General features: G+C 44.4%; 3 protein-coding genes across 6 annotated transcripts in view; all 3 read left to right on the top strand.

The window, feature by feature from the left end:
- Positions 1-826: 826 nt before the first annotated feature.
- On the top strand, positions 827-4,345 carry LOC137885444 (zinc finger protein ZFP2-like). 3 transcript variants are annotated; one of them, XM_068727726.1, is made up of 3 exons: positions 827-964; positions 2,060-2,117; positions 2,217-4,345. In XM_068727726.1, exons 2-3 carry the CDS (start codon positions 2,069-2,071, stop codon positions 3,329-3,331), a joined length of 1,164 nt encoding a protein of 387 aa, XP_068583827.1. In that variant the 5' UTR covers positions 827-964; positions 2,060-2,068; the 3' UTR covers positions 3,332-4,345. The 3 variants fall into 3 exon arrangements, with proteins under 3 accessions (XP_068583827.1, XP_068583828.1, XP_068583826.1); XM_068727727.1 differs by having other exon boundaries at positions 867-895; XM_068727725.1 differs by lacking the exon at positions 827-964 and having other exon boundaries at positions 977-2,117.
- Positions 4,346-4,764: 419 nt separating this feature from the next.
- cfap52 (cilia and flagella associated protein 52) lies at positions 4,765-15,888 on the top strand. Of its 2 annotated transcripts, XM_068727774.1 has the most exons (14): positions 4,765-4,927; positions 5,378-5,577; positions 5,679-5,815; positions 6,195-6,323; positions 6,433-6,532; positions 6,615-6,731; positions 7,091-7,191; positions 7,373-7,543; positions 8,015-8,163; positions 8,261-8,406; positions 8,660-8,811; positions 10,662-10,764; positions 14,707-14,818; positions 15,612-15,888. In XM_068727774.1, exons 1-14 carry the CDS (start codon positions 4,867-4,869, stop codon positions 15,791-15,793), a joined length of 1,860 nt encoding a protein of 619 aa, XP_068583875.1. In that variant the 5' UTR covers positions 4,765-4,866; the 3' UTR covers positions 15,794-15,888. The 2 variants fall into 2 exon arrangements, with proteins under 2 accessions (XP_068583875.1, XP_068583876.1); XM_068727775.1 differs by lacking the exon at positions 4,765-4,927 and having other exon boundaries at positions 5,385-5,577; positions 5,679-5,741.
- Positions 15,889-17,609: 1,721 nt separating this feature from the next.
- usp43a (ubiquitin specific peptidase 43a) overlaps positions 17,610-24,301 on the top strand; it is a 104,725-nt gene continuing 98,033 nt past the window's right edge. Inside the window, exon 1 of the mRNA XM_068726993.1 lies at positions 17,610-18,453. Coding sequence (XP_068583094.1) covers positions 17,842-18,453 — 612 coding nt within the window. The 5' untranslated portion in view covers positions 17,610-17,841. The remainder of the gene's footprint in view (positions 18,454-24,301) is intronic.

Raw genomic sequence — 24,301 nt, 5'->3', positions numbered from 1 at the left:
GGGGTGTAGGCCTATAAATATGTGTGTATACGAGGGCATGTCTGTTTATTTGCTGTTAAAATGACGTGAAGGGTTTTGATATCCTTTACAGTATGCACACCTTGTTGACACATTTTCTTTTAAATAAAACGTTAGACTGTACATAATTGTCTCATCATTTAGATACCACAGCACAAAGCAGGTCGCCTACGTGGCGCATGAGCAGTAAAATACAATATTAATCGATAACAACCATTTAACTTCCAAATTTACGTGTGGCATTTGAAGGTATCGTGTAAGGATCGGGCAACGGGCATCAACACCTCACTGCTACAGCTTGTTCGGCAAACTGCAGCGATTAGACTGCGGTCAAATCAGCAGACTCTGAAATTTGAGTGCACCTATATACTGACATTCATGGTAAAATCGTTCAAACGGGAGTAAGCGAGGGACTTTGCAAAGTTAGCGGAGGGCTCGACGTGAGACACGTTTTGGTTTTCAAAATAAGATGTCAACAAAGCGTCGATATTCATTTGATCATCTTTCCAGCAACCCTCAAATCAAAGACTTAATACACTTCACGCTCAATTTAGTTGTATTTTCCCTTTAACTCACGAGATGCATTCAACATGTTATACTTATTGTGAATGTAATTAAATTAATCTTATTTCCGTATATGCAGTTTGTATACGCTTTGGTGACATTATTTTGAAAACCGGAAGTTGTTTCACGTCGATCCCTTCGCTAACTTTGAACAGTCCCTCGCTCGCTCCCGATCTCGGCCGTTTGAACGAGGTTACCACGAATGTCAGTATATGAGTGCACTAAAATTTCAGTGACGGGTGAATTGACCACGGAGATTCCGAGTGTTTGCTAGGCTGAGCGCAGTAGCGAAGTAGTTATCGTGAAATGTCAAGTAGGTTGAATTTAAAACGTTGCGGAGAAAAGATGTGACCGACGTTCAGTTTTAAGGATTATTAAAGAGGTGGGACTCAATCTTATATGCCCTGCTCGACCGTGTACGCCTTTGCTATGCTAGCCAACGCGACAACAACGTTAGCTTCGGCTAAGTTAGCCGATAGCTAACGTTGACTTGTGTGCATGTGTGTCCCAGATAAACAATCCACTTACAGCCACTAAAGCAATACAATAGTTTGCGCTAACCACACAACAGTCGGGGGGTTCTCTGTAAAGACACGGGGTCATGCTAAACTCAATTAAAAAACATGTTTACTGCATGTTTACACGTCCATCATATCCAGATGTTTCTGAATCATCACTGTTTACTCTCCAATTTGAGGCGTATTCTGTAACGCTCTCTCGCGTCTCGTCCAATCCGTTTGCATCGCAGCATGATCCCTCAAAAGTCAGCATTGTGAACAGCTAAGTTACATAGCTGGTCGGTACATTAATGATATACGAATATAGTCTATCTCGCCAGGTGATGGTGCAATAAAAATAGCCAACAATGGGCCTTTGTGATATCTTAACCCTGCTTCAGAGATGCCGGTTAAAGAAGGAGAAGCGTCTCTCAACACCTGGTTTATCATAAGTAGCATTAACACGCCATACGAGGTAACAGCTGGATTGTTCTGCTTCATGTTCTCCTCTGTGGGGTCCTCATCACCCAGCACACCACATTCTTTTCTGGTTGTCAGCTAGCAGGGCTACATGTCAATGATAGTAAACCACCACCTGACCCACACAGCTGAACCCTGCCATGCAAAAAAAAAAGAAGAAACAGCCTGCAGTGTCCTAGGACCTTGTTGAAATAGCCATTGCTGTACAGAATTACCAAATTAGGTTTGTGGTCATTTAGAAAATGTCACAATTACATAGTCCCCCCCATACAACACGGACAAGTTGATTTTTTTCAGTATGCATTTTATAAATACAAAATAAACAAATCTAAGGGATTTGCTATTTGACGATAAATCAGTTTCTTCCTCAACAATCCAGTGCCGTTCAGCTATATTATACAGATCTTGAAAGTCCAACACTGAATTCCAGCTCTACCATACTTATGTCAGTTTCCAATCCCTCTGTTTGTGTCTGTTTTTGCGTCTGTGCGTGTGAACAGGCTGCAGTCATGGGCCCGGGCGCCGCGTCTGTCCCTAAAACAGAGTCTTCAGAGGAAAGTAAGCGTCGATGCTTCCCTGTGTTTTCATCATTTTTCCTTGGGTCCTCCTCTCTAATGTAATATTAGTCGGTAACTTTTTGCCGTGACTGTTCCTCAGGTCCCGGAGGAGTCGTCGTGAAGGAGCTCTCAGAATCGGATTCCAATGATGCCTCAACCGCCGCCTCAACCGAGAGACGGCCAGAGAGCAGCGCATCAGACAAGAGTTACCCTTGCTCCGTCTGCGGCAAGGCGTTCGACAGACCGTCGAAGCTGGAGAGGCATAGGCCTGTGCACACGAAGAAGCCCAAGACTCTTCATCAGTGTCAGCACTGCGAGAAGAGTTTCACGCAACAAGAGAAGCTGATCCGACACCAGAACTGCCACAGCAGGACTAACCAGCACCCCTGTCCCGACTGCGGGAAGGTGTTCAACAGGCCGTCGAAGCTCGAGAGGCACAGGCGCACCCACTCGAAGAAACCCAAGGTGCCCCACCAGTGCTCGTTCTGCATGAAGACGTTCAGTAAACTTAACAAGCTCGTCCGTCACAAGCGGATGCACACCGGGGAGAAGCCTTTCACCTGCTCCGTCTGCGGGAAAGGGTTCTCCGAGTCGGGCCACTGCAAAGCACACGAGAAGACGCACGAGGAGCAGCCGGAGAAACCTCACTGCTGCGCTGACTGCGGGATGTGCTTCTTCAAAGCCTCGGAGCTCCGTCGGCACTTCCGCTCCCACACGGGAGAGAAACCTTTCCGGTGCACCCTGTGCGAGAGCCGCTTCTCCCGCTCCGAAGGACTCAAAAGGCACATGAGGAGCCACACGGGGGAGAGACCATACAAATGCATCATCTGCGCCAAGGGGTTTTATTCCCGCCAGGATATGAATATTCACGGGTTGACCCACTCGGGAGAGAAGCCGCACCTTTGCCCCGTGTGCGGCAAGGGCTTCTCGCAGCTGGGCAACATGAAAGAACACGAGCAAAATGTTCACATCAAGTCCGAGAAGTACATTTGCAACGAATGCGGGGCGACCTTCACGCGGTACAAGTCGCTGACGAAACACCAGAGGACGCACACGGGAGAAAGGCCCTACCTCTGCCTCACCTGCGGTCGCAGGTTTTCATGGAGCCATTCTCTCAGCAGACACCGGAGGACGCACACACACAGACAGATGTCCATGGACACATCGAAAGACAGATTAAGTTTTGAAGGACCCTCGGAGAATCCTAACAGTTGAAAAATAGGATAGAATAGTGAGGACATTTTCATCGTCAAGCTATCTTCCTGGAGCCTCAGTTGAGATAACACGTGGTGTTCTGTCACGTATTGAGAACTCATTTTCAAGCTTTGTGATTATTCACCCCGCCGATTGCCTTATTTTGCCACAAAACATCAGTTCAATATTCTCAGTACAGGCCTCCGGATCAGCTTTTTTTCTTTTTTTAAATCTCAATATTTCTATTGATCAAAGTTGTGATCTATTAATTGGGTGAAAACTGATCATGTGGCTATTTATGTACATTGCTGTATGCTGTGAAGCTCTGTTTACATCTTCCTTTATGACAGAGATGTACTTGCCTTTAGCTAGTGTGGAAGAATTCCTGTTTGTTATCAACCAAAAGATGTGTCACAACCAAAGTAGAGTTGCCCTGACTCCAAGACCTGAACTCGTATTTGACATGCAGCCAAACTGATGCTAGAAACCATACTGGCAGCGTCTCTGCATCTGTGTGATTGATGGAGATGTCGGACTGAAGTTTTGACTAAATCTGAGTAAATGTCTGCTTCCCCAATAGTGTTTAACATCAACTGATGTTATCTGCTACCTCACGTAAACAGTGAACACACATTAACCAGTTCAAGATGTGTGCGTTGTTCAGTCTATGCCAGTAGCTCAGTGATTTTCCAAAAATGTACTTTCTTTTTTTAATTGTTTTGAATATTACAATAACACTTGAATGCCAAAAACAAAACTTTATTTGTTAAAATCTTTTTTAAATGTTTGTTTATTTCTTACCTTCTCATAACAGCAACAGTTTCCCTATGGTATGAGTTGTGTAACATTTAAATTAATATAAAACTTTTTGCACAGTTGTACCTAAGTATGTATCACACATATGATCTAAAATGTCCTCAAATGTACTTTGAGTTGTGCTGATAACGATGTGAATTCACCTTTGAGCAATGTGAGTCTCTCTGGAAAGCTATTTTATAGAAAATATAGTCACCAATAAACTGTCTTCATAAGTCATTTTTTGTGTATGACGTTTGTTGTGGTGTAGCAAACTATTCTGCTGCATGTTGACGTGATGCCTATAGTTGCCTTTAAGGTGTTTAGTGTCATGTCGTTTCCCAGAGAAAGCGTTGATCAGTCTCTTCCTTTGGCAAAGACACAGTAAAAATATGGCATGTAGTTGTAGTTTTTTTTAAAGAAACATGTTTCTATTTCCCTGTAGATTTGTCCCTTAATATCACTAACTAGGGATTCAATGAAAAAAATAGTGGTGTACATATGTATCTTAATGTTTGTATGTTCAAGGTAATGCGTAATGTTTCCGAGGGCACATGAAGGCAACGAGGACCCACCAATGACAATGGCCAATAGAATCCCAGCTGTTGCTAGGTAACGTTTGTTTGGTGTATCTAACGTTGCAGAGCTGTCAAGTTGGTTTGAGAAAAGAGTGGTATTAGTTATTTTTAAAGCAACTTTTTTGATGTTAGTAACATTGGGGCGTACCTCAACACTTTACAGGATCATATATTGTTTCAGCCATGGCTCTTGCAACGCAGGGCGTGCCTCAGCTTGAACTAGAGGCTGTTATTGGGTTTAACGGTAAGTTTTCCTGCAAACGTTAGTTACCCTTCTAAGGTAACGTTATTTGCGTTAACCTAGCTAACTAGCCGTTAACTAACTTACTAACTGACCTAACGTCAAAACCGTGGTTAACACAACTCAAACCTTAAGGCATACAACTTGCTTAACTTATGTTAGCACGCTAATCTGCGAACATGCAACTTTTCAACGTTTTAAATGATAAAGTGTTTTGCTAATTTTCTTAAGCTAACTATATAAATAATATGTAACAGTTACTTGCTTGGATTCAAGCAGGAAAAGGTTGCACATTCTCATTGCTGTCTGCTAACCTACTTTTAATTAAAACAAACAATAGACCATCCATCACGATCGCGAACTCTTTATCCCCCCCTGTGCGTTTACCCTAAAACACGCTCCGTCCTATCTCACGTGACCGGTATGCTAACCTTTACGTTCATGTCTCATCAGGGCACGTGTTTTCTGGTCTGAGAGTGCACCCGGACCAAGAACACCTGATCTACCCTCTGGGAGGCTCGGTCATTCTGAAGAGGATCGAAGATGGCAAGCAGGAGTTCCTGCATGGACACACGGACAATGTCACCTGTATTTCAGTGTCCAGAAGTGGATCGTACATCGCCTCTGGACAGGTCACCTTCATGGGCTCTGAGGTAGGTGTAGTAGTTATGCATTATAATTTCTAAAATGTTTCTCTTAATTAATCCCCCCCACCAGTGCTCACAATCATGTGTATACGTTTTGTTTTTCCTAGGCTGCGGTTATCATCTGGGACTATGCACAGCGGACAATCTATGCCCAGCTGCTGGACCACAAGGTAAAGGTAGAAGCACTGGCCTTCTCTCCCAACGAGAAGTACCTGGTGTCCCTCGGAGGTCAGGACGATGGCAGGTAAACCTCAAGTTTGGGTGATGCCGTCCAGAGTGAGCTGTGCTCCCTCCCTAATAAGCAGGTTGCGTCACACAGGAATGATGAACCGAGACAGCCGAAAAAGCAGGATAGTAGTTTCCAAAAGTAGTGTCTGCAACCTGATCATAATGAGATTTCAATGGCAATGTTTTTGTGAGAGTAAACCCAATCCAGTTGTCACACTGCCGCGGCCATCTTTATGCAAATCAAGACACTTCTCTTGGCATGTTATCAGTGTGTAACACTTGATGAACACAGTACTTTCCTACAGACACGTTCTTTGGAAAATTCTCTATTTTACTGAAAAAGTAGTATTTATTTATTCATATTTCTTCATTTAGTGTTGTCTGTGTGTCCGCAGGATAGTGGTATGGAATATTGAGACCAAGCAGGCCATCTGTGGGAGCCTGGCTTCACCACGCAGCGCCGGTGACTGCCTCACTGTGCAGTTCTCAAACACAGACGACAATGTCTTTGTTTCTGCCGGGAGGTGAGTGAGTGCAGTCTGCTGGCATTCGGTAAACCAACCAGTACCATTCTTGTTATTCTTTATTCTGTATGTTAATATCCTTGGTGTTGTTGTTTCTCTTTTTGGTCAGCGGAACGTTGCGAGTCTGGGAGCTGGACCTCCCCAACAGGAAGATCAGGCCCACGGAGTGTCAGACAGGCAAGCTGAAGAGGACTGTGAAATGTGTACAGGTGCGAGGCCGATGCTGTACACCAGCTACAGTTATGTTAGATAGTGTTTTGGTCATGTTGACGTGTTTGTAATATGACTCAGATCTCAGAGGACGATCAGTTCATTTTCTGTGGCACCACCAGTGGAGACATAATGAAAATCAACCTGAAGACGGGGCTTCTGAGCGACTCTGGTCCAGCTAAAGACAAATACAGCATGGTAGGTCGGCGAGTACAACTAAAACTTGCCAGGTCTTCATATATATACGTATATATATATATATGTGTATATATGTATATATATATGTATATATATATATATATACGTATATATATATATATATATATATATATATATATATATATATATATATATATATACGTATATATATATACGTATATATATATATATATATATACGTATATATATATATATATATATATATATATATATACGTATATATATATATATATATATATATATACGTATATATATATATACGTATATATAGTTCAGCTAGTGTCAACTATGAATTTGACTATATCTTAAATCTCAGTGCTCGTGGCTTTTCTGCGCAGGGTGTCAATGTCCTCAGGGTTCTGAAGCATGGGGACCTGCTCGTGGGCTCTGGATCCGGAACCTTGACTCTGTGTTCCAGGACTAGCTTCAAAACTCTTAAGTGAGTCCAACAACCGTGTCATTTGAATCATCTCCATTTAAAAGATATACTTACATTTGTTCATGGTGTGCAAGGTTTTTTTTCCTCTATATCTTGTACATTAGAATAAATATCTAGGGTACCTCTGTGTTTATTTTACAGTGCTAATTATCAGCCCCCCCCCCTCCTTCTCCCACATTAGGAAAGTCCAGCTGGAGAAGGGTGTGACCTCCATCGCTATGAGAGGAGAGGGCCAACAGTTCTTCGTTGGGACGGAGGTGGCTCAGATGTACTGCTTCGGCTGTGACGACTTCAAAGAGGAACTCATTTCCACCAGCCACAACAGCGCTGTCAAGGACGTAGTCATAGTTTAGTGAGTGGCACACTAGACACTTTCAGGGAGGAAGTAAAATAGGCAAAAAGCCTTTTTACAGCTTTTGAAATTGGCAATTAATAAACAGTATATCCTAAATTAATTGACATTCATGTAATAAGAACAATCATTTCCTCTGGTACCAAAAGTATCACACATGTAAGAGTATACTCTGCATGAATCGCTGTGTCTCTTTTGGGCGCAAAAGGGCTTAAACCCCATTACTGTAATCTCTCATAATGCATGACTGCAGTACCGCTTTGTGCTCACCAGGGGGCGACATAAGCTTGCCTCATCCATGTCAGTTTTAAGATTACACAGTTTAGGGTTTTAGTAACATTGTATACGGATATATTGCATGGATACTGGGTTAATACCATAATACCATATGCCTTTAACTCAATAAGCAGTCTTTTATAAGGGAACTATAATTCCACATCTCTCTCTTTTTTTTGTGTGTTTGTTTTTTAGTGGAACATCTGAATTGTTTGCAACCTGCTCCGAGGAGGACATCAGGTTGTGGCACATAGACATGTCCAAAGAGCTGCTGCGGATCACCGTGCCCAACATGACCTGCAACTCCCTGGACATCATGGTTGACGGACACAGCATCATCAGTGGTGGGAACCCGGAAGAGAAACATCTGCAAACAAATCACCACAAAGAAAGATTGATGACTGACTGTTGCAAATTCGATTTTTTTTTACTCTCTTCCAGCATGGAACGATGGTAAGATCCGCGTGTTTGGGCCGGAAAGTGGCCGGCTCATGCACATCATTCACGACGCGCACAGGATGGGCGTGACAGCCATCGCTGGCACCAGGGACAGCAAGAGGATCATCAGCGGAGGGGGAGACGGACAGGTCAGTAGGCTTCGTTCACAAAACAGAGTGCAATGTTCCGCGTTCTCACCGGATGGAAACACACTGAAATTGTTTTTTCTTTGAAAATGTGAAGCTGTGAATTATTAAATTGAAGTTAAAATGCTTGCACGGCAAATAGTCACATGAATCCATTATGTATCCATAGTTGGCGTTGAAACAAAGTGGAAAGAGTCTTTTAAATGAAGTGCCATATCTGACGACTGGTAAATGAGTCGGGGCTCACCTGTTGTAGGTCTGCGCTTGGGAGCTGCAGCCGCAAGGCCATCGGCTGCTGGAGGCCATGAAGAAGCACAGAGCCGCCATCACTTGTATCAAGATCAAGAGTGACAGCAAAGAGTGTGTCACTGCCAGCGCTGATGGTACCTGGATCATCTGGGACATAGTGTGAGTAGCCCATCTGTGTCCCCAAACACACACACACACACACACACACACACACACACACACACACACACACACAATTCACATGTACATCCTCTTTAAACATTTTTTTTCTCGAATCGTCAGTGCATAAAATACTCACCTTTCTTGGTAGTACTATGTAATGACATGACTATGTAAGTCAAATTTGTAATGAATTAATTCTCAATTTTGATTTGATTTTTCCTGAAACTCAACTATTTTGCTCAGTTGAATTGAGTTGAAAAAAATGGGTGGAAAGAAAGACTTATTACTGGATGAGTTAATCACATTATCCAGCAAAAAGAATGAATAATACTATACATAATAGCTAAAGACATACACAGACACCAGAGAGACAATTACAGAAAATAGAGCGTGCTGCTTTCAGGTCCGCGTTGAAATAAGAGTAAAATCCTGAAGCACTTCATCGGCGTCTGGCTGGTACAGAGGGAATAAAAAGAAATCCAGTGTATTCTTTATGAAGAAATCTTAAAATCCTTTAATCTGCGGGGAGGAGGAGAATAAAACCTTTTAAAAGTCGTCTTGTTTTTTCACTGACTAGCCTCTTCAATGAACAAGTCTGTGGATTAAAGGCTTCCAGACTGTATGCATCCAGAGTGGCATAGATGTTTCCTTTTTTTGTATGATTACTAACAAGCTGTTGTTGAACAGTCAGACTAGATTAGTCAGACAAGAGCCTTTAGCCTTAATTAATCTAGATTGGCATCCTGTCCAGCTAGATACATCTGTCCACACAGGAAGTTGCTCATGCATGTTTTATTTGAATGCACAGTTCATCTTTTTTTTATTGTATAATTACACAGATCAGCTTGTGTTTATTTTGTTTGCGTGGAAAAGAAAACATGTTTGGCTACATTAAAGGTGCTAAATTCCAAATTCAAAGGTGCTGATAGAGCTAACACAGTGCTGATCGAGCTAACAGTGCTGATAGAGCTAACAGTGCTGATAGATCTAACAGTGCTGATATAGCTAACAGTGCTGATAGAGCTAACACAGTGCTGATCGAGCTAACAGTGCTGATAGAGCTAACAGTGCTGATAGATCTAACAGTGCTGATATAGCTAACAGTGCTGATAGAGCTAACACAGTGCTGATAGAGCTAACACAGTGCTAATAGAGCTAACACAGTGCTGATATAGCTAACAGGGCTGATATAGCTAACACAGTGCTGATAGAGCTAACAGGGCTGATAGAGCTAACAGTGCTGATAGAGCTAACAGGGCTGATATAGCTAACAGTGCTGATAGCGATAGCAGTGCTGATAGATCTAACACAGTGCTGATAGAGATAACAGTGCTGATAGAGCTAACACAGTGCTGATAGAGCTAACACAGTGCTAATAGAGCTAACAGTGCTGATAGAGCTAACACAGTGCTGATAGAGATAACAGTGCTGATAGAGCTAACACAGTGCTGATAGAGCTAACACAGTGCTAATAGAGCTAACAGTGCTGATAGAGCTAACACAGTGCTGATAGAGATAACAGGGCTGATAGAGCTAACACAGTGCTAATAGAGCTAACAGTGCTGATATAGCTAACAGGACTGATATAGCTAACACAGTGCTGATAGAGCTAACACAGTGCTGATAGAGTGACTTCATTCTCTGCTCAGGTAGACATTACTGCACCGTATCTTTACAGAGCAAATAGTTATTTGCTGCTGGCAACTCATGATGTGAGAGTACTTTCACCACATGTGATTTTTCTACACCACCGCTGCACTGGTGAAAGTCAGTCAGACTTCTCTCTCCGATCGTTTTTTTTTCTCCTCTTTCAACTTCTGCACCATCGTCTGCTTTTCCTGCTGTAGGCGGTTTGTGAGTCTTCAGATGGGGATTGCCAACACACATTTCCGGACGGTGTGCTACCACCCAGAGGAATACCAGATCATCACCAGTGGGACTGACAGGAAGGTGCGTTTTGGGACCGTCAGTGGTGGATGAATTATTCAGACCCTTTACTCAAGTAGAAGTACTAATATCCTACTGGGAAAATGAGTATTATCTGCTAAGTTTACTTTTAAATAGTTTATTTAGTTTTAAAAGAAGGCACGTTTTCTCAGCCTATAAAGTTGAGTTAAGTAGAAGTCTAAAGTTGCATAAAGTGGAAATAATCAACTCAAAACTCAACAAGTACGTCTAATTTCAAGTTCAGCACTTGAGTTAATGTTCAGAATGCATTTTTAAGGTAATTCCCGTAGGCATTTAAAAAATATGTGTATTATTTTTTACTTCATTTATATCCCAACCAGTACAGCACATCCCATTACTGATGTCAGGTCAGGTGTCTTTACGATAAGACTTGTTTTGGGTGTTTTTTTATGCAACTCAGCATACAGGAAGAAAAAAACAGGAAGAAAAAAACAAAAAAACCTAATGATTGTAATGTTTGAGAATCCCTTGGGGTGGAAAGAGACTGGCACTCGCATAATGTAGATGTCTCATTGTGCTGTTATTGTTATTATAATCTCCACTCAGTGCGCATCAGAGAAAAAGGCCTGCTGCTCTGGTAAGATCAGCATAGAGAGGACTTGCACAGTCACACACACATGCACACACACACACACACTTGCATGTCCACCAATTAGTTTGAAAAGCTTGTAATTTGTTTCTCAGCTGAACATAATTAAGCCGTTGCGTTGGCTGCTAGTTGCAGAGACAGAGACGCTCAGCCCTTTCGAGTCTGTTATTTTGCGAGAGTCATGTTGATTCACTCGTCACCGCTTATTTACAACAGGTCAGAAGTTCACAGCGGCAGGATGGAGCGCTTGTTTCCTTGATTGTGCGCTTCATCCGCACCCCTTGAACCCTCGGCCACACACTAGACCCTCAACGGTGCCGAGAGGCGAGGACAAGTTGTGCTGATTAACGCAGCGCTGTGGATGTGCTGAGTGAGCAGAGAGAGAGAGAGAGTGAGTGATTCTGGGGAAAGGGGAGGGAGAAGGGAGACACTGCGAGTAGGGGAGCGCTATGGCGTCCGTGGCTTCCTGCGGATGTGCCCAAGTGCCAGCCAGATCCACCATCTGCTCATCCTAAGACACAGGCGCTCTGTCTAGGGGAGAAAATGCCGATGCTCTGCTCTCTCTCTCTCTCTCTCTCTCTCTCTCTCTCTCTCCCCCTCCCTCCCTCCCTCTCTCTCTCTCTCTCTCTCTCTCTCTCTCTCTCCATCCCTCCTTCCCTCTTCCTCTCTCTCTCTCTCTCCCTCCCTCCCTCCCTCCCTCCCTCTCTCTCCCCTCCTCACCCTGACCCTCCATCACGTCCCTGCATGCCTCGATGGGTAAAATCACAGAGAGGAAACCAATGCAAGTGAAGAAAAAGGTGTGAAGAGAAAGACAGTGGCCAAGAGAAAATAAAAAATAGACAAGGCGTGTGGAGGGTCAGGGAGAGATCGTGTTGATGACGATGCATGTTTTGATGCTGCATTCAGAGACAGTAACAATATGGTGGACGGGAACGATTGAAAGAGGTCTTATTGTGTTCTGTCCAGTTATTTGGTGCAGCATTGATGCCTCACATAATTTAGATGTACTTTTGCAGCACAATATGAGCCGGGAACGTTCGTTTCCATGGTATGCACCTTTAAGGGGAGACACTACTGCTGAATAGGGTTAGAAACTATTTAATTAAACATATATCACCATTAAACTTCCCCAGTGGATTACTTACATTAAGATCATTATTTTTTCTATTCCAAGTTTTCTAAAATTGATGGGTAAATATGCAAATAACCATTAGCTTATCAAATAAATGCTAATTTGCATACATTTCCAGAGTATGAGAATTTTTTTTTTTTTTTTAGAAAATGACCTTTAAAGATTTGTATTGTAAAATGACATACACTTTAAAGACAGTACAGGTGACTGGGGTAGATACATTGAATAACATTGGTTACTTACATTAAGACAATTTGTTTTTGTATTACACCTTTTCTCAAATGTTATGCTTAAATATGCAAATTAGGTAGTATCTAATTCAAACTTCTGGTGAATTTAGGAGAACTTTACAGATGCAAAATAGACCCAAATCTCAAAATAGACCAGTGGGTCCCCCCCTACAGGCTCTTTCCTGGTAACAAGGTGAGCATTACCGACAGTAGGCCTGACTGGCCCTTGTCTGCGGCACTTGATTAATTTCCTGGAGGCCCATGTTGTGGCTATGAGCAAGTTTCCCAGACTGAGGTGGAGAGAACACAGATGGGCCGCGACAACTCACACAGGTGGGAGTCTCTAATAAGCTGCCGAAATGAGATAATGACGGAGGGAGAGGTCGAGACTGTGGCAAGGAGGAGGATGACACGGGGGAGAAAAAGGAGGAGTGTTGCAGAAAATCGTATGAACATGATTGTGATCCGTCATTCGTGGTATTTGGAGATGTACGGCTTTGTTTGCTGTGTGGTCACATTAGAAACACACACCTCATCTGAGTGAATTTGCATATCCTGCACAGCTGCAAGCCTCGCGTTCCGCTGTGATTCTGGATTTAAATACGGAAGGATTTCATAACTTGGTATTCTGTGTTTGTAATGAACCATTTTTTCCCCCCTCAGATTGTGGCTGCGTTTTCCCCCCTTTTGCGAAATTATTTTGTAGGAATATTAATATCAGCGAGCCATTCCGTCTGCAGTGAGCCAATCTGTAGCAGAGAAAAATCCCATGCTTGGCCGGCCCCCACAGAAAATGTTCCCCTGGCTCGTAAGGGCAGCTTATTGCTTTGAGAATCACTCTGCAGTTCTGAAACTATAAATAAGTCTGAGCCTTTTGTTCCTCTTTCATTCCATAATAACCAACAGCCTTTGATATGTCTGTGTGAGATTACATTTCCCCTCCTCTAATGCATTACAGGCATGGTCTTGTGCAGAGAAATGAAATCCTGTCTCAAAGGCTATTCTTATAAGTGTTGGGCTTATTCTGCGCAGCTCTGTGGAACATGAACTTTTCCTTTTACACACCTAATGCTGCATATGGCTTGATTTCATTTAATTTAGTCAATGATCATAGTACAATTTGGTGTATTGTTCATTAGCAGCATTACGGCAATGATACATACAGATTCTCCCGAACTAGATCTTTAAATCTGACGTGTGTACTGCTTTGAACGCTTGATGGACGTTGAGGTTCAGCCTGCCTTTTACTAACTTTGAAACGCCTTCCGGACTTTAAAACAGGGACAGAGATCGCCACCAGATGTTCATTCGTACAGGATGAGTCAGAAGACTGATTTTAACGACCAAATCCACTTGGCCCCTCATTTACAGTATTTAACTTTTAATAATGTAATCAGCTCGGTCATATAAATAACAAGAAAGGACTCTTGTTGTTGTGCGGCACTGTGATGTTTTTTTGCCACCCGCGCTATAAATAACTTTGGCTAACAATTGCCTTTTGTGAGACTTGATACTTTGACAGCTATAAAGCTGGGGGGGGGGGATTAAATCTCATTTAGATCAGCACACATGGTTTCAATCGATGTGTGTGTGTGATAGAATCTCACCATAGACCTACTTATTTCCACACAGAATACAAATAATAAAACAGTAAAGTTAGTTCATAGTTTGAGGTCACATATTGCATATCACCAAAATAGGAAATAATGATAACGCGAAGGAATAATAGCACAACTACAATAGTAGACCATCTGCATATTCCGCCTGCATCAATCTTCAAAAGCAATTACTACTATAATTCAAACAACAGCAGAGAGCTCACAAGGCGCTGTGCCATTTATGATGAGGAAAAGAGACTCCACAATGTCAGCGCACAGCACGGGCGCACTCTCCCTCCCTCTTGGACACGGGAGTCTCGCATAAACAATGCCGGGGATGAGCTAATATGTGTAATGTGTTGACTTCCCCCTCAGGTTGTCTACAGGGACGTGTTTGACGGATCCGCCATCAGAGAACTGGAGGCTTCGCAGTCCGGGTCCATCAACGGCGTGCACGTCTCACAGGACGGCGGGCACTTTGTGACAGGTGTGGCCCACTGCTCGTTTTACTGTTGTCGCTGTGCTCCTTCGTAAGAGATTTTTCTTTCAACGCAATTCAACCGACAAATTCTCGACATGCATGCATGGAATTTCTTCCAATTTGGCACAAAAGTCCCAATTGTGCTCAAGGATGAACTGATTTGATTTGTTTCTAGTGAACGCATTTGTCCGTCCGTCCTATTCTCGTGAACGCAACATCTCAGAAACGCTTGGAGGGAATTTCTTAGAATTATGCACAAACGTCCTCTGATCAACTGATTTTGGGGGGGGGGGGGGGGGGGCAAAGGTCACTGTGATCTCGTCCGTCCTATTCTCGTGAACACAATATCTCAAGAACGCTGAGGGAATTTCATTACATCTGGCACAAACTGGTGGTCGAAAGTCAAGTTCACCGTTTTTGGCCATAACTCAAGAATTCATAATGCCAGTTGTGACAATTTCTCACGAATGTCTATTAGGATACAATGATGCAGTGATGACATGGTTGTAAACTGCAACTTGACTGTGTGGCGGAGGCATACAACCGCCAGGCAGTAATTCTAGTTGTGAATGTAGTTTCAGTCAGAGTCACTTCAGTTAAAAACTGTATCATGAAATCCTTCGATTTGTTTCAGTCGTGGCATTATTGTGCTACTTTCCATTTGTCTTTTTTCACTCTCATATATAGTCGAGAGTGTTCTCATCTGTTTGCAGCCTTCGTTTTCATCTCCTCTGACACTACACGACTCTGCTCAAACGTCTCTGAGGTTATTGACGTGTTTTTCACCTCTCCATGACAGGCGGAGATGACAAGCTGGTGAAGGTGTGGGACTACATGAAAGGTGTGGTTACCCACGTAGGAGTAGCTCACAGTAGCAGCATCACCAGCATCAAGATCTGCTCCAATAACCGCATCTTAATCAGCACCAGCGCCGACGGAGCCATTCTCCGGTGGAGGTTCCCTCACCCTTCGGACTCTTAATGTGTGCATGTGGACTGCAACCAGCAACTTGTAATCCACCGACGTTAATCTTTCCTGCTGTGAGAGTTCAACCGTAGAATAGCTTTACACTCAGACCAAAAGCAAATAAATGCAATGTGATTAAGCATCAACGACTTTTGTTAGATTGTTTGTTGTTGTAGAGAATGGACGATTTAAAAAAAAGAAATGAAAAGATTACACTTCCTGAGCAGTGCGGGCACTTCAGTGGTAATTCCCCACAGGAGCCGAATATAGGTGGGAATTCACAGAGCGACACTTAACGCGAGTGTAAAATTACACTTCAAGGCACAAGAAGGTATTCTTCACATCAAAGTGTCCGCATTACGCTTCTTTAGACTTCTTGAGAACAACAGAATGAATGCCGCTCTGCAGACGCTGTCTCGATGCCATAAAACCACAATATGTAAAAACAAGGGTGTACTACACAGTGCATTACATTTACACAGCTATGATTCTGTTTCTGTAGAGACACTGGCTGATATCAGAGTTATCAACTAGATTGACGAATTCAAAGGTCTGGATCGAGGGCAGTAGAGACCAGGAGGAGGCCCAGACTCAGTCCGCTAATCTATCAACAGCGGCTCCCTGAAGGATTCTGGTCAAGACAGCAGCTCTGATCCAAACCCACTCTCCTCACTATTGTTCAGAATGGCTAATTTAAATAATGAATACCTCACCCCTGCTCCCCCCCCAAAAAAAGTAAAATAGCAAACCTATAGTATATACCAAGTCAGTAAAAAATGAAAAAGGGCATTGCTGTCGTCTGCGTCCCCCCCCCCCCCCCCCCCGCTACTGAACAGTGGACCGTTGTGGGTCATTTTCTGTAAGGAAATATGATAATGTTTATTTGTTAACAATGGTGTGTTTCCTAACGATGCTTTAATAAGTGCATCGGGGGAAAAATTATGGAAATATCAGATGGGGCCCGGACTATCTATTTCAATAAATCAGCACATCTGGCGCATTAAATTCAATCTTTAGTACTGGTGAGCTGTGAAATTAAGCTTCAGATGATTAGAATCTGAATATAGCACAAAAGATGTTGAGTCCCAGAACCGCAAACAGGCCGAGTGGTTCTTTGAAATCCATTTGACTTACTTTGTGGAGTTTTCCTGCATGGTGCAGTAGCAGCAGCTTTAATGTTTGTTATAGCAGCAGCCAGGCTATTTATAGGATGCTGTACATGTGTCTGTAAATGCATGTGTGTTGTAGACAAGGTATTTCAGCAGCAGAGTGAAGCAAAAGACCGTTATGTGGATAGTCTCATTTAGCAGAAAGAGAAACATGTCTATATTAGCAGAATCATCCAACGAATGCCATTCATGTCTTCTTTTGACACCTTCTGAAGACACTAAATCAGGTGATGTTGTAACCAGTCCTACAGAGGGCAGTTTGATGCTAACCGAGATTACCACATATTAAACAACTTCCTTGTTCCCTGTGTAGCAAACAAGACAGGTTAAGTTATTCTTTCTCCTCTTTGCCAGTCCAGCATCAGTGCGAGAGTGTGTGAAGAAGAGCAGTCCTGCTCACTATTGTGATACACTATCAGTAATAGTCCAGGTAAATGAAGTCCATGTCTGAGGGGCGGGCATAAGAGAGAATCCTCCAAATAGAAACTTCATTGTAGCCCCGTAGACAGGAAAGGAGAGGAGGGAGGAATTAGCGAGTCCGCGCGTGCGATCCAGCGCTTGACAGCCATCGATGAGGAAGTGTAATTGAACCTGCTGAGTGTGGAGGGAGGAAAAGCGTCTCATCTCTCTGTTCCTGGAGAGAGAGCGTCGCTCCACGAATCGCGCGGGCTCGCGACCACACCGTTGGCTACTGGGAGTTTGTACCGGGATGTCACAGGGGATATTATCAGTAATCATGTGCCTTATCGGCGCCACCTCAGCGGTAAGGTTTGCGGAGAGAAACGAGGAGGAGGAGGAGGAGGTGGAGGAGGAGGGGTAGACAGCCCCGGCAGACAGGTGCGACTCCGCCGTCCGTTTCATTTCTTCCTCGCGGTCCTATAAAGTAGTAGCGCCATGGATACCCGCAAGGAAAACAAGGTAAGGAAAGCCATGAAACCCAAAACGAGGAAGCGAAAAGATAAGAAATACAAAACCGGGAGGTTCGGCAGAAAGAAATCGCTGCGATCTTTTGGGAATTTCATGGGGAGGATCCTTAAAACTTTGGGCACTTTGGCGCACTTTGGCGACGCGGAGCCGCCGGACGCGGAGGACGACGACGGCGGCTTCGGGCCGAGCGCTTCGGGGGGTTTCAAAGACGACGGCGCGCAAGTCGCCCGGGAGGGAGCCGCGAAGAAGAGCTCCGTGGCGTCCTCCTCGCACGGCTCGATGAAGAGCAGGCTGTCGTGGTGCCACGGCGACAAGACCCCCGGGGTGCTGGGACTGAAGAACCACGGCAACACCTGCTTCATGAACGCCGTGGTTCAGTGCCTGAGCAACACGGACCTGCTGGCCGAGTACCTGGGGCTGGAGCAGTACAAGTCCGAGGCGGGCCACGGGAGGGTGAACGGGGAGGTGAGGGGCGAGGAGCCGCAGGCCGCCCGGGGAGAGGTGACCGAGCAGCTGGCGTCGCTTGTTCGAGGTCTGTGGACCCTGGAGTACACCCCGCTGCTGTCCGTGGAGTTCAAGGTGAGGACACACTGGTTGGTTGTGCTGCTTTTGTTTTGCAGTATGTTTTATTACCTGTTCACCTCAGAGGAAAAGTGTGAAGGCCACTTAGTTTAATTTCCCGGCATGCCTTTGAGAAAGGGATTAGAAATTACTTGAGAGAGAGAGATGTTAAATGTTGTCTTTCTAACAAAGGGAACAACTTTTATAGTTGCACAAATACCAGTTGTATGTTTTTGGAAATATCTAGAGGAAATGTTGTTTTTGTTCATAGCGAGGCTATATATCTATTTGATTAAAACATGCATGGGCCCCAGACTCCCAACGGGCCCTGAGACCCCCAACTTAAATAGTGTGTCAATTGATTTCTGGTTATTTTATTAAATGCACATTTGTCTGCGAATGTCCCACACTACAGCATCATAAAACGCAATACCGCAGGGCCTTAAGGCGTTTTAAATCACATTACCACACAGCTAATTGACACAGAGCAGCAAAAGCTGCAGCCAGGTAGTTTATTTTCCAGCGCTGGTGGGTGTCTGGGTCTCTCTGGGCAAAATATAATTAAGCTGCCGTGAGTGGTCTGCTGCTGTGTGGTCTGCACTCAGCGGGTACTCGGAGGGGACAGGAATACATTCACATTGAGAGGAGGGGGGGGGGGCAATGAGGGTTCAACAGAAAATGTGCGCCCCAGGGACCCCCCCCCCCCCCCCGCCCGTGAGCTACTCCTGCAATAAAGAGATGTCATTATCGACAGGTTTCGATTGCTTCTACACATTCCTCCCATGGAATCTCAGTTCCTAGCGAAAACACAGTCCCAATAGCTTTAGTGCGTCCCGTGCCGGCCCCTTCAGCACATGTGTCAGGAGGATTTGTATGGGGATTTGTAAGTGGGTATTACCAACTATCACATATCACAGTCTGTGGTGGCAAAGCAAATATTTGAATGAACACACCAGGTGAGCACCTGATTGAACAAGGTTCAAAGGGCGACGGTCTGCCCACGAAGACGCTCGGGTTCCGTGTGTGTATGTGTGTGTGTGTGTGTGTGTGTGTGTGTGTGTGTCACGTGAAGCCGTGACAATAAAACGTCCTCGCCGCTCTTCCTCCCAGTATCAAGGCTTTATTCTTGTTTGTTGAACTAGTAGTGCGTGCATGCAGTGCAATTACTGATTACACACAGGGTGCAGCAACTCCACCTGACTCACCTGCCCTGCACCTCGGGTGGTTTGTCTGCATTCCCCGGCCAACCACCCCCCCCCCCCCTTCCTCAGCTGACATGTGGAGTGCAGGGGAGTCGTGCATTCCTGTCTCATTCAAGTAAACTTCTAAACGCGGCATGTGATGGGAGTTGCAGTGCGGATGTGACAAAAATGCAAGTCGTCGCACACACTGACTGCAAGGCCGTCTTGCTGTTGCAGTCACTCGTTGCTGTTGAGAGCTGCAGGGTTCTCTCTATGCTGAGTGGGTGACAGTCAACCATCAGCCGCACTGAATGGGAGCTGCTCTGTTGCGTCAGCAGACAGCCTGGGGGAGGTTGTAGGGGAGTGGGAATGCAATATGTGTCCTTTTGAGTGGGATATTATTTATAAAGGTTGATAGTTGACAGTGGATTGAATGTAGCTTTGTTCATCAACCACAACCACAAATTAGTAAGGAAGTAAGAGGGAGTGCTGTTTGCTCCAAAGCTGTAAGGGAGAGGTGGTGATTAACTAAGAAGAAGAAGAAGATGCTGTTTTGATCTGAAAGATCAGAAAGAAGGACTCCCGATGTTATCGATCATTAACGCTGAGCACCTGCATGTGTGAGTGATTTAAATGGCAGGTTTTAAACTCTCATCACGAGCGGCTTCACCAACTTGAGCCTGAGCCTCTGTCGACTTCTCATATCATAAAAAGTTAACATGAAAAACACAAAGTAACACAAGTTATGAATTATCAGGATATTCAATGAAAATGACCTCTTTTGAAGGGGCTCCTGTAATGCCACATAATGACATAGATTGATCAGGACCCTGATTTTGCACTAAGCACTAAATTATATGAAGGGCATACTGTGGTTGGCGCTGATATCATGTTTAACTCTGGGACATTTGGCAGTATGTTGTGCTGCAATGTGTAATATTTTGAAAATAGCAATTTCCAGGCCTGGAGAAGTATTGGAAAAATAAATTAACCCAAAAATGTTTAGAAAAAAGTGGAAAATTGCTTCACAAATACCTGTATAATAACATATAGAAGGTTAAAAGAGGCTGTTACTGTTCCGGCAGATCACTTAACGCTGCGTTGTAACTGAAAAGGCATGACTTGATAAAGAGCACGGCCCGGTGCGTGAAAAATGTGGAACTATGTAGAAAAATGTTTTGACACTTTGAACATTAGAGAGGCAGCGCTAGCTAGCCATGCTAAAGACGCTAAACACCAGGCTGCTGCATGCTGCTGGGCACGACTCAACTGTCAACCCCACCAGTGCCTCCATCTCGTCCGGCATCAAACTAGGGACCATTTCGGATGCTGATGTTTGCAGAAATGAAGGCGTTAAAGGTGGCTCATTCTACTACCTATACTAGGTATAGACGCTTTACTACCCACATAGCATGTATAAAACCAGCACTGGTATTCAATACAAAACCGAAACTACAGTCATCTCACCCCGTTAACAGCGAACTCTGCTGGTGGAGCAGAGGCTCTAATAGAGCGCTGCAGAATGAGCGCTAAAACCCAGAAAAGAGTCGGCATACACGCACTTCCTGTGCCCTCGTCTCGGGTTTTTCGAATAGTGTTTTGGTTAGATGCCTGAAGTAAGGTCTGTGGTTAATGCAAGCTGGAGAGATTTTAACGCTTTGTTCTACGATATTAAATAAGTCAGTAAAAACCCCTTCTGCAAAAAGGTAGATGCTAACAAGTGGGTAGATGAGTCTACAAAACATCATCACGCCGACTAGTCCTCCTTCACAGCCTCGTTGTGTGTGTGTGTGTGTGTGTGTGTGTGTGTGTGTGTGTGTGTGTGTGTACTCGGTTGACTGTGGTGTAGTACCTCTTTAGGCCAACGTTAGCTTTTTACTACTGCCGATTGCATTCACGTTTCAAAAATCCTGAAAGTGCTGTTCAATTGTGAAGATTATCTTGCTGAACAAAACGTGTGAGTATCATAAATGTTTGTTTACAGAGCTTATTTTCTGCAATAATGCAAAATACAATGGGAAAAATCACATTTACATTTTGTTGAGGGAACCAGTGTGATGCTGACTTCCGAGGTCGGCCTAAAAACCCCCCCAAAAAAACAAAACGCGTCATCCCTGCACCACTCTATATTCTCTCATCATAGTGGGCTGCAATAAAACCAAAAAAATCCATGTCCTTCACTCCCCCTTTTCTGTTTTCTCGCCTTGCCCCATCGCATCGACACAGTGATTTGTGTCTGTCTGCTCATCCCAGGGTGCAGCAGGAGAGAGGATGTTTACTGTAGCAAGTGCATTCAGCCTGGAAAAAGTAGGATGCCCCCCCGCTGAGACGCCTCCAGTTGTGTGCAGAAACAGAAAAGTGGGAGGGAAAGACATCGCTGGTAAACAAGACTCTTTTGTCCCTCCTGTGATCCTCATAAGACCCCCCCCCCCCCCCCCCCCCCCCCCCCCCCCCCCCCCCCCCCCGGGTTGTAATCGGAATAGAAGGGACAGTCAACTTTGACAGCTGATGGTTCTCCACACCTGAAGAGAGACACTGGCCTGCAAGTGGAACTGGGAAAAGAAACTTTTTCAATCGGCTACTTTTTCCATCTCCTTTCCTTCTGTATTAATATACGAGTAGGAGTCATGAGCCTTTTAGTATAAATCACAATACCTCAACTGAAGATAGCAGAATGACCTCTCAGACTTTTACAGCAGGGAGCTAAGTCAACATTTAAATTAGTGCCTTCTCTCGAAAAGTTCCACTTGGAGCTGGAAAACAAGTCTCGTTGTACTTTCGTGGCCTTTTGACAAACCAAAGTGCAGCGTGTGTCTGTTTTACTGCGCCGTATGCAAACACTTCAATATAAATCTATCTACTGTATAATGTCAATCTTTGTCCCAAAATCACAATGCATTTCAGGGTGTAACAAGTTTATCTGAGTGATTCGCTACAGGTGCTAATTTGGAAATTCAGAGCAATAATATAGAAGAAAATAACTGTTTGCAATGTAAAGATGTAATGGATTAATGTTGCCCTGAGGCCCCCGATCACACAGAGTCGTGTCGCTAGAAACCACTGTTCTCTTATGCTAAGGCGCCTGGCGTTAGCTCCTCTCTTGCGTGTTTTTCTAGCGGTTTGCACACAAGTTCAAATACAACACTTTACCCAAAGCAGCCAATCAAATCAATCAGGCTTTACTACTTTACCACCGACTTCCTGGTTTGACGCCGATAGGTGTGGTAGGGCTAGCTAGCTGTTGGGCTGTGAGAGGGCTAGAGTATGTGTTAGCATATCTCATGCCGAGATAGTTTCATGTAGACTACAGGGAGTGAGGAAGCGAGGGAGCGAGCCAGGGAGGGAGCGAGGTGGTGACTTTTAACGCCGTCCAGTCCCAGGGCGTCGTTACGGTAGCGCCCACCCTCCGGTTCCCCCCCAGGTAAACACCGTTAGCTCTGCCAGCACTGTTGCTATTGTTTGCGCTGTTAGCACCGTCAGCTGCTGTCAGCCTTGTGGAGCCACTAGATGTGCTCAGATTTCCGTACTGAGCACCTTTAACAAGTGGTGGTCGTGTTTCATGAAAAGTGAGTCTTTTAAGGTCAGAGCTGCCTATTCCTCACTGCACAGCAAGAAAGATGAGCAAAAACACGGCTCTCACGAGAATCATTTTGAGATTGTTTGAAGTTGCTCGCCTCCACTAACTCATTCGATTCCTAGAAGCCCTGCATTTTAAGTCAGACTGACTATGAAATGTGTCACCAAATGCTTCTCCGCTTGCAAATGACGGCGATCAGCCCAATGGGAGTGCTGTATTTAAAGGTCACCATTTCCAACTCTGCCACGACCGCTTCACTACACATTTGACATTGATGAAATCTGGAGGGATGAAGTGTCCTTTTATTGGTGCCTCCAAAAGTTGTCTACATCAATTTAACTCGACGGCGGAGCGAGCTCATTCTTTTCTTACTTCACACTCCTGACCCAAAGGGATCAACAACGCAGTGACTGCTTTTTCTTTTTTGGAAGGGGGAGGTTGTGGCGTAGCAGCCTGGATGCATCTATTTTTTTTTTTTTTATTATTATTATTTTTTATTTTATTTTCACGCTTGATGGAATGCAGCTCCGTGAGGCCAGAAGGGGCTCAGCCTGGTGCTTCAGTGGTCCTGTTAGTTCTGGGGAGAGGAGGGCCGTGTGCGACGGCGAGGCAGGACAGCGAGACTAATGGTTTGTTTTGTCTTCGCTTGTCTCTGCGCCCTCTTCAAGGGCCACTGTTCACTCTCGGTGCTGAAGATGTAGGAAGATGTACACACACACACACACACACACACACACACACACACACACACACACCCACACACACACACACACACACTGCTGTGTGGATTTTCACCACCTGGACTCTGTGCTGAATTTTGCACAGCGGGACTGCTTCTCATTTCGGTTCGATCGCTGCAGTTTTCTGCTGGGGGGGGGGGCGATTTTATTTTTATATTGTTAAACACACACACACACACACACACACACACACACACACACACACACACACACACACACACACAGATATAATAATCAATGTATTTTATATTAGGCCACAGATCTGGGATCTTCATGCTTCTGTGTCTGTGTTTAAAGCACTACACCGTGAGACCGTTTTCTACCAGGTTTTATGATCCCTCCTGTGAGTTATGTGGCGAGCTGTAGGA

This window comes from Cebidichthys violaceus, unplaced genomic scaffold (assembly GCF_023349555.1).
Source record: "Cebidichthys violaceus isolate CVI_PGR_0920_01 unplaced genomic scaffold, fCebVio1.0.p SCAF_4, whole genome shotgun sequence".
NCBI lineage: Eukaryota > Metazoa > Chordata > Actinopteri > Perciformes > Stichaeidae > Cebidichthys > Cebidichthys violaceus.
Note: the sequence above shows the minus strand (reverse complement) of the source record. Positions and strands in the feature narration are given on the sequence as shown.